Source organism: Oncorhynchus nerka, linkage group LG11 (genome assembly GCF_034236695.1).
Source record: "Oncorhynchus nerka isolate Pitt River linkage group LG11, Oner_Uvic_2.0, whole genome shotgun sequence".
NCBI classification, from domain to species: domain Eukaryota; kingdom Metazoa; phylum Chordata; class Actinopteri; order Salmoniformes; family Salmonidae; genus Oncorhynchus; species Oncorhynchus nerka.
This window is the reverse complement of record NC_088406.1, coordinates 67,411,894-67,422,236: the sequence shown is the minus strand read 5'-3', so window position 1 is coordinate 67,422,236 and position 10,343 is coordinate 67,411,894. Positions and strand designations below refer to the sequence as shown.

At 41.7% G+C, this 10,343-nt stretch overlaps 1 protein-coding gene across 1 annotated transcript; it reads left to right on the top strand.

Moving 5' to 3' along the window:
• The first annotated feature begins 478 nt into the window (after positions 1 to 478).
• LOC115137424 (protein glass-like) lies at positions 479 to 9,283 on the top strand. Its single transcript, XM_065024857.1, has 3 exons — positions 479 to 3,922; positions 5,831 to 5,970; positions 6,176 to 9,283. The coding sequence occupies exons 1-3, from the start codon at positions 3,655 to 3,657 to the stop codon at positions 7,235 to 7,237; spliced, it is 1,470 nt and encodes a 489-aa protein (XP_064880929.1). The 5' UTR covers positions 479 to 3,654; the 3' UTR covers positions 7,238 to 9,283.
• Positions 9,284 to 10,343: the final 1,060 nt, after the last annotated feature.

Here is a 10,343-nt window from a genome sequence, read left to right as displayed (position 1 = left end):
CAACAAGACAATGATCCAAAACATAAAGCAAAATCTACAATGGAATGGTTCAAAAATAAACATATCCAGGTGTTAGAATGGCCAAGTCAAAGTCCAGACCTGAATCCAATCGAGAATCTGTGGAAAGAACTGAAAACTGCTGTTCACAAATGCTCTCCATCCAACCTCACTGAGCTCGAGCTGTTTTGCAAGGAGGAATGGGAAAAAAATGTCACTCTCGATGTGCAAAACTGATAGAGACATACCCCAAGCGACTTACAGCTGTAATCGCAGCAAAAGTTGGCGCTACAAAGTATTAACTTAAGGGGGCTGAATAATTTTGCACGCCCAATTTTTCCGTTTTTGATTTGTTAAAAAAGTTTGAAATATCCAATAAATGTCGTTCCACTTCATGATTGTGTCCCACTTGTTGTTGATTCTTCACAAAAAAATACAGTTTTATATCTTTATGTTTGAAGCCTGAAATGTGGCAAAAGGTCGCAAAGTTCAAGGGGGCCGAATACTTTCGCAAGGCACTGTATGTAGATATTCCATTAAAAATCACCCGTTTCCAGCAACAAAAGTAATTTACAACATTAACAATGTCTACACTGTATTTCTGATCAATTTGATGTTATTTTAATGGACAAAAATGTGCTTTTCTTTCAAAAACAAGGACATTTCTAAGTGACCCCAAATATGAACAGTAGTGTACTTTCTTCCTCCTACCCCCATAATGTCAAGCTTGATTAACAACCCCTCCTTCCACATAACATATGCTTTCTCCACATCAAAAAAGATCGCTACTACAGTCTCCTTGTTCACCTGAGACTTCCTGACCTCTGCTTCTAAGTAGAGCACTGGGTCCATAGTTCCCCTTCCTGAACCCACTCAGATGTGGCGATAGTAGCCCCCTGCTCTCCCGGAAGTAAGTTAGCCTCTCTGTAATCATATGTTCCATAATCTTACATACATATGATGTTAAAGCTATTGGCCGATAGCTTGATGGGTCCTTCCCTGGCTTCCGGATTGGTACCACTACTGCCTCCTTCCAACTGCCTGGTAGTTTCCCCTCCTCCCACACTGTGGAGAAGGCACAAAAAAAACTATTCCCCCTCAGGAGACTGAAAAGATTTGGCATGGGTCCTCAGATCCTCAAAAGGTTTTACAGCTGCACCATCGAGAGCATCCTGACGGGTTGCATCACTGCCTGGTATGGCAACTGCTTAGCCTCCGACCACAAGGCACTACAGAGGGTAGCGCGTACAGCCCAGTACATCACCGGGGCCAAGCTTCCGGCCAACCAGGACCTCTATACCAGGCGGTGTCAGATGAAGGCCCTAAGAATTGTCAGACTCCAGCCAACCTAGTCATAGACTCTGCTACACGGCAAGTGGTACCGGAGCGCCAAGTCTATGTCCAAGAGGCTCCTCAATAGCTTCTACCCCCAAGCCATAAGACTCATGAACAGCTAATCAAATGGCTACCCAGACTATTGGCATTGCCCCCCCGGAACGCTTCTGCTACTCTGTTATTCTCTATGCATAGTAACTTTAATAACTGTACATACATGTACATGTTACCTCGACACAGGTGTCCCTGCACATTGACTCTGTACCGGTAACCCCTGTATATAGCCCCGCTATTGTTATTTACCGCTGCTCTTTAATCATTTGTTATTCTTCTCTTTTTGGTGGGTATTTTCTTAACTGCATTGTTGGTTAAGGGCTTGTAAGGTCTACCTACACCTGTTGTATTCAGCGCATGTGACAAATTAAATTTGATTTGATTTTGTTGTACAACACCAAAACCTTACCCAGTGCCTCATCACTAAGATGGGACAACATAACATAGCACACCTCATCTTTTCCAGTTGAAGTTAACCCAGCCTTACCTATTGTCCTTTTCATCTCTGCCATGGTAAATGGTGCATTCAATGCATCCTTTACATCCTCCCTCATATCCAGCACTCCAGGATATTCCTCTCTTGTTCTCTCTCTCGCCCCCTCTGCCCATCCTCTGACAAATTTGCCAAGCTAAATGGAAACTCCTCTGGAAAGCATGGAGTTTATTAGGCTACAGATTAAATAAATTATGAACTTCACATGGTGGTGAATGTGCAAGATACTCCTTTCCAATAAATATCGAGGGTCTTATTCTGGTGACATGATTGATGCTTGGCTGCCGTTTGACAAATAATATCGCTCTTATCCATAATAATCTCATAATGTAGATAGCCAACCTCCACTGTATGTGCGAGCTTGTTAGCTAGAGCGCATGTGCCAAGACCAGTGGGCACATTTGCTATTTTAACAGTCAGTAGAGTTGAAAATGTGATGGAAACGCATTTAACTTGTATTTATTTGTATTCGGTACATGGGAATTTAACAGCAAAAGTTATTTTTCATCTGCAAACAGACTGATGGAAACGTATTGCCGGTGGGAAAATGCGCATATTGTTTCATGCAGATTGTATATTCGTAATGAAAATCTGTCTCAAATTGAATGGAAACCTACCTAATGTCTAGGAGTGCAGTGATGCGTAACATATTTTGGAATGCTGTTCCTTTCATTCAAGGTTTACAAATGCTATCATCTAATTTCCCCATCAATCTTTCTAGGCCGATCCACTATTTAAACTTACAGGCTGCAAGTAAATTGAGGACTTTCTGGTCTCAGTGAAGCATGGTCGGGAATGTCTTCCTGCCTAGCTGGTAGACTGGCAGAAGTCTTAAAGCGATGTCACCTTGTGTATCTGGAGAGAAGAATATTTAGTGAATAACTTGATTGTTTCAGGCAAAACAAATGAATGAGCATCTGACGCACCACTAGCTGGGTATTTTCAAACTAGATTTGCACTTCGAAGAGAAGATCTTGGGCCTGCTTCTCTCGGTTGGCGAAGCAACCTTTTTTGTCCTTGAAGATCGCTACTACTTATGAATGGACGGAATAGCAGCGGAATAGCCTCAATTATCCTTGCTACTTAGGTGTCTACTGTAGCTAGATAGCTAGCTTCTTTACAATGATGTAAAGACATGCACTACAGGATGCCAAATATTTCCAGCGGATGAGTTTTAGTTAGGTAAGATTTAATGTTTTTTTTTTGTTGCTATGGTTATTAATTATACTGCACTGATAGAGCGTAAACCCCAGAAAACAGATTTGATCGTGGCAGCAGCAGAGATATGAGTGTAAGAGATTTTAGAGCAGAAGATCTAAAGGGGGTTTTAAGAAAAGGGGTCTGTCCCATCCTCCCAGTTGTCCTGGAGTAAGATCTGGGAGGACTAGAGTACTGGGATAGGGGTGGTGAGTTTTTTGGGATATAGTGGTGTATAAAATGTGTGGGTTAGATGGTGGTGCAATTTATTTTCTCCGTTTCCCTTATTTTTTGTGACAATGTGCAATTCACACTCCGACCTGTGAAAGGAAACGATAACCAACACAGCGTCCAGTCTACCGGAAACTCACACGAAGAAGTAAACAGAAAGTGAACAGTGACTAAGAACAATTTCCACTTTAGCATTCATTGTTATTTAGACGTGTATTAACACCCTGGAACTCAAAATATGACTGATTTAACTGGACAGCATCACATACTTACAGCGTGTAGTGTTTAATAAGCGTTGGAGACGGGACTTGATTGATATACGTGATCTCGGTACCGCTAGTGAAACAATGGATAACTGTATGGTTTTTCACACTCAAATAGCCTCCGTCATGGAGGTGCTAGCGAATGCAGCTGTAGCTGAGCTCTGTAAACTCGTAGACGACGACTATGCAGTGTTTCGTTTGGAAATAACGCAAAGCCAGAAAGAAAACAGGGTTTTGCGAAGGAAACTACTGGAACTGAAGGTGGCAAGGGAGCGCGCAGAGAGGACAACGCGGGAGCGCGTCCTCGCCAGTCGTGTCAAGATCCCCGACCGAAACAGAGAAATGTCAAGAGGTACAGTTTGCATACCAGTGTGTTGTGAACAACATTAGCGTGCAAAACAATAGTGGAATCGGCGGATCGCATTCAAATAAAAGTAACCCATTGAAACTGATTCAAACGGATAAAAATAGTGGAATCATGCCACAATAGATAATGCTATACCAGGTTGTAATGTTATGATAATTTGACAAAGTACAAATCTGTTGAAATCGCACTGTGGATGTATAGACTACAGAATTAAATTGGGGCGTTATTATATTGCAGTGTACATACAGCCTTACTTCTGGATTCTGGGTCTATGAAATGGGGTACCAGCCTACTCAGTGATGCCCACAGATTACAATTGTGAAGAGTTTGCAGAAATATTAGAGTTGTAGATCTTATGGTTGAACTGTGGAAAATCACTTCACTATTCAGCCTCTCCCAGAAGGTGGTGCACAATTGGCCCAGCATCGTCCGGCTTAGGGTTTGGCTGTCATTGTAAATAAGAATTTGTTCTTAACTGACTTGTTTAGTTAAATAAAGGTTAAATAAATATTGTGCATAATTAACATTAATATTGCAATGTACAATCAAATGTTCAATCATTTATTTATAAAGCCCTTACATCAGCTGATGTCAGTGCTGTACAGAAACCCTGCCTAAAACCCCAAACGGAAAGCAATGCAGGTGTAGAAGCACGGTGGTTAGGAAAAACTCCCTAGAAAGGCCGGAACCCCGGAAGAACCATAGAGAGGAATCAGGCTATGTACACCCTTACCTCTGGATCTTGAGTCCATAAAATGGGGTATTAGCCTACTCAGTGACACACACAGAACACAACTGTAAGTAGTTTAAACAAATATTAGCATTATAGCTCATATTGTGTAACTTTAACTGTGGGAAATCACCTCATTATACAGCATATTCCTTCCCAAGATCATAGGCATAAGGGTATACATTGCAAAATTAATGTTCAATACAATAGGCTGAATAGTGAGGTGATTTTCCACAGTTAAAGTAACACAATAAGAGCTACGCCGCTAATATGTGTAAACTCTTCAGAATTGTAATCTGTGGGTGTCACTGAATAGGCTGATAGTCCATTTCATGGACCCACGATCCATAGGTAAGGCTGTACAGTGCATATAAGTATGCCCCCAATGCAATTCTGAAGTCTACATCCCTGTGCGTTTAAAAGTTGTTGTTTTTTTGCTTTAAATTACATTTTTGTCTTTTGTTGAATTTGTATAACAACATTCCAACCTTGTTTAGAATTATCTTGTCCAATTGTGGCATGATTCCACAATTATTATCCGTTTGCATCCATGGGGGACTTTTAGTTTGAAGGCAAACCATTCAGCTATTGTTGTTCATGACACACACATATTTTACAGAAGGCTGAGCAGCCTGTCATATATAGCGGCACTGCCTCTCCCCTCTTCCCTTCTGCATGTGTTCAGATGTGTTACCTAGAATTGGGTCTTGCTGGTCACTTTTTGGATAGTATGCAATAATGGCCCTGATTACTTATCTATCTTGCACAAAGACACTATCATATTCTAACCAGATTGTTCATGTTCTGCATTTCCTATTATTTACTCAATGAAAACAATGTGATGCATGGAACATAATACATTGATCAATAAATGGTATATCAGGAAGTTATGAAAGTGTTACCTAGTGGTTAGAGCGTTGGACTAGTAACCGGAATGTTGCGAGTTCAAATCCCCGAGCTGACACGGTACAAATCTGTCGTTCTGCCCCTGAACAGGCAGTTAACCCACTGTTCCCAGGCCGTCATTGAAAATAAGAATGTGTTCTTAACTGACTTGCCTGGTTAAATAAAGGTAAAAAAAAAAAAAAAAAAAAAAAATTGTAGACAGTATCAATGGTGTACAAAATACCGTTGACAGTACCTAACCACCTCTTTTCCCCCAGTCACTGTCTCAGGTGAAGGACGTCTCACTGGAGGGCACAGGAGCTTTGTGAAGCCAGCGAGACACAATACATGGAGAGATGACCAACCAATCACTGTTGAGGGGAGTGGAACCTCAACCCAGCACGTTATCGTAATAGAGGTTAGTGTAATAGTGTTGCATTAAAAATGACAATCACTTTGTAAATCAAATGTGGCCGTTTACTACCGGAAGGCTCTCTTCAGCTATTCACTTGCTTACATGTACATCCTTATTTATCTGCCATAGGGGAGCTTGTGAGACTTCCCTACAACATTGTTATCCAATTCAACTAATGTACCGGTAATAACCTCTCTTCTTGTGTCAGTCTGCAGATGCAGAGGCTGCAGGTCCTGGGGTCAAGCAGGAGAGGTCTGAAGGAGAGAAGGACCCACAGCACAGCAGAGCCATCCAGACTGGAGCGCCCCCTGTAAGCATAGAGGACCCCACCAGTGCCCCAACGTCTCCCAGGAACCGACCCAGCGTCAGGGAGGTCAGCGGAACGCAGAACGCCGTCCTCAAGTCAGAGACCGACACCAAGACTTTAAATTTAACACACAGGCTCTTACACACAGATTCTGACCACAGATCAGACCCAGGGAGACTGGGCTGTCCTCCTGCTCCCGGTTCAGAGTACTTACCGGTATTTCACCAGAGCCAGAGGATGGTTCATTGCCGTGGAGATGACTCGATAGACACTAGTGGCGATGATCCGTCTTGTTCTTACACTACAGAGATGGACCCTGGCAACATGACCTTGGGTTTAGAGACACGGACTGATCTGTCTAGAGGGGACTGGAACCGGTATAGTAGTAGTGTATACTCTGAAGGGTGCCTAGCTAAGAAAGGGGAGGTTATAGTGATAGATGAGGTGAAAGTGGAGGGTGTCGTTCCTCCCACATGGATTGCAGATAGTCACCTAGGAAACAGACACTCACAAGGCAGAGATTTCTTATATTACAGGGAAAGCTTAGAGACACATCCAAATGTTGAGACCCACTCCCCTACACACACATTCAGGGAATCCGACTCAGTGTCCACGTCGATGAGTCCTTCCGATTCACAGGTATTGAACTCAAAGGACCAAAGGGCCAAGGCTCGGGGAGCAACATCAGGCAACGGTAAAGAGAAACGGTTCCTCTGCATATTCTGTAAGAAAGGCTTCAGCTGCTCCCAGAATGTGGAGATCCACCAGAGGATCCACACAGGAGAGAAACCCTACAGCTGCCCCCAGTGTCACATGTGCTTTGCTCAGTCTGGCAGCCTGAAGAGGCACCAAAGGGTCCACACAGGGGAGAAACCCTACAGCTGCCCACAGTGCGAGAAGAGGTTCTCCCGCCAACACCTGCTGAAGACGCACCTGAAGATCCACACAGGAGAGAGGCCATAGCGCCTGTACGCCTTGCAGGAAGAGATTCTCAGAGAGGAGCTACCTCAGGATACACCAGCAGAAAAAACATTCCACTCTATAACATAGAAAGTTTGTTTAGATCAAACCCTGCAATGAAGGTAGACTCAGCGAGATTACTTAGATGCACAAAGTAAACAGCAGTAGTGGGTCAATTTCTACAACAACTAAGAGCGTTGAAGCACAAGGCTAAATTTCTGATGTTTTGGTCCTGCGGCTACCACGTTGTAGCAGCGTAAAGCGAACTCATGTACATGCGCAGATACTGTGTGACTGTGAAAGCAAAGTCTAGCATCACGCTCATCACAATATCTGGGGTTCTGCTCGTGGCAACCTCATAACGCTGAGTCTTCCTTTAAAGACAAAGGTTCATTTTCATTGTTGTCAGAATAACATTTCAGTGTTGCATATTCCTGGGTAGAATATTGCATTTAGGCATTGTGTGATACACATAATTACATTGCCTTCAGAAAGTATTCACACCAGTTGACGTTTTCCTAATTTTGTTGTGTTACTGGCCTACACACAATATCCCATGATGTCAAAGTGGAATTATATTTTTAGACATTTTTACAAATTAATAAAAAATTAAAAGCTGAAATGTCTTGAGTCAGTAAGTATTCAACCCCTTTGTTATGGCAAGCCTAAATAAGTTCAGGAGTAAAAATGTCACTTAAGTTGCATAGTTAACATGATTTTATATGACTACCTCATCTCTGTACCCCATACCTACAGATACAAGGTCCCTCAGTCGAGCAGTGAATTTCTAACACAGATTCAAGACCAGGTAGATTTCCAATGCCTCTGAATGAAGGGCACCTATTGGTAGATGGGTAAAATAAAAAAGCAGGCATTGAATATCCCTTTGAGAATGGTGTAGTTATTAATTACACTTTGGATGGTATATCAATACACCCAGTTACTACAAAGATACAGAAGCCCTTCCTAACTCTGCCGGAAAGGAAGGAAACCACTCAGGGATTTCACCATGAGGCCAATGGTGACTTTAAAACAGTTACAGAGTTTAATGGCTGTGATAGGAGAAAACTTAGGATGAATCAAGAACTTTGTAGTTACTCTACAACACTAACCTAATTGACAGAGTGAAAAGAAGGAAGCCTGTACAGAAGAAAAATATTCCCCCCAAAATATTTTTAAAAACTCCAAAAAGGCACTAAAGTAAAACTGCAAAAAATGTAGCAAAGAAATTAACTTTATGTCCTAAATACAAAGCGTTGTTTGGGGCAAAACCAACACATCAGTGAGTATGACTCTTCATATTTTCAAGCATGGTGGTGGCTGCATCAAGTTATGGGTGTGCTTGTCATCGGCAAGGACTAGGGAGTTTTTTTTTATCATAAAAATAAACGAAAAAGCTAAGCACAGGCAAAATCCAAGAGGAAAACCTGGGTCAGTCTGCTTTCCAATAGACACTGGGAGATTAATTCACCTTTCAGCAGGACAATTACCTAAAACACAAGGCCAAATATACACTGGCATTGCATACCAAGACAACATTGAATGTTCCTGAGTGGCTTAGTATCAGTTTTGACTTAAAAAAAAAAAAAGTAAGAATAATGTGCAAATATTGTACAATCCAGGTGTACAAAGCTCTTAATAAGGACTTACCCACAAAGACTCACAGCTGTAAATCGCTGTCAAAGGTGATTCTAACATGTTCTGACTCGGGTTGAATACTTATAATCAAGATGTTTTTTTTTTTTTTTTTACAAATGTATAATTTTTCTTCCACTTTCAGAGTATTTTGTGTAGATCGTTGACCAAAAAAAATACAATTAAATCAATTTTAATCCCACTTTGTAACACAACAAAATGTGGAAAAAGGGGTGTGAAGGCCGCACTTAATTTTTATATTGTGCTTGCACTGTGTAGACTGATGTTCAAATGCCATTGAAATACCCCAAAAATTTCCGAGAAAATTAATGCAGATTTGTTGTTGAGATGTGTGGTTTTCATATTGTGTATTTAAAACTTGTTTCTGTTTAATAAATACAAAATTGGACTTTACATTCTAAGACATTCATTGAGACTCTCTTTAGTATAAATCTGATCTCACCCTATTCTGCATACACTCAACATCGCTTTATTACCAATATACACTTACTAAATATACCTACACACCTACTGTACACGTCAAAATAGTTTAGTCAGGTTTGTCTGATGATGACTTTACTTATCATAGCTGACTTGATTTTACCTACGTATTTATGTCCACTATGATGGGTTGAAATTAAATTCTGTAACTACAGTATAGGACTCAAACATAGTGGGGATGGGTAAACACTCCATGTTGAAAGTGTGTTTATTATCTGTGTGTACATACCTGAGGGAGTGCATGTCTGTGTAATCTGTATCACCTCTCATCCAGGAGGAGGAGGGTCCAGAGGTGCTGCTGGTGAAGGAGGAGGGGTATGAGGAGGGTCTGGGGGGACCATGGTCATGGAGGACAACCATACTACACCTCCTGAACCCACAGAGGAACCAGCTGAGCAACACAGGACCACACACAGTCTCACTGAGGTGAGCCCACTGTGAACTACTGTCTATATGGTATTAGGTCAGAGCTCATATCCACAAAGCCTCAGAGTAGGAGTGCTGATCTCGGATCAGTTTTGCATTTTAGATCAAAATGAATAAGATTATATGTAAATATCCTAGATCAGCAATCCTACTCTGAGATTGTTTTGTGGATACGGGCCCAGCTATTGATTAATTTTGTCTTAATTTTGGGACCATGCCTTTGAATTATCAAACCATTTTTATTTAACTAGACAAGTTATTTAAGAACAAATTCTTATTTTACGACACCCTACCCCGGCCAAATCCTACCTTAACCCAGACGACGCTGGGCCAATTGTGCGCCGCACCTATGGGACTCCCGATCACAGCCAGTTGTGATACAGCCTGGGATCGAACCAGGGTCTGTAGTGAAGCCTCTAGCACTGAGATGCAGTTCCTTAGACCACTGCAACACTCGGGAACCATTAAAGAGCGTAAAGTAATCAAATCAACTAACACTTTTGCATAGTATCAAATGAACTGCATAGTTATCATAGCAATCCCTAAT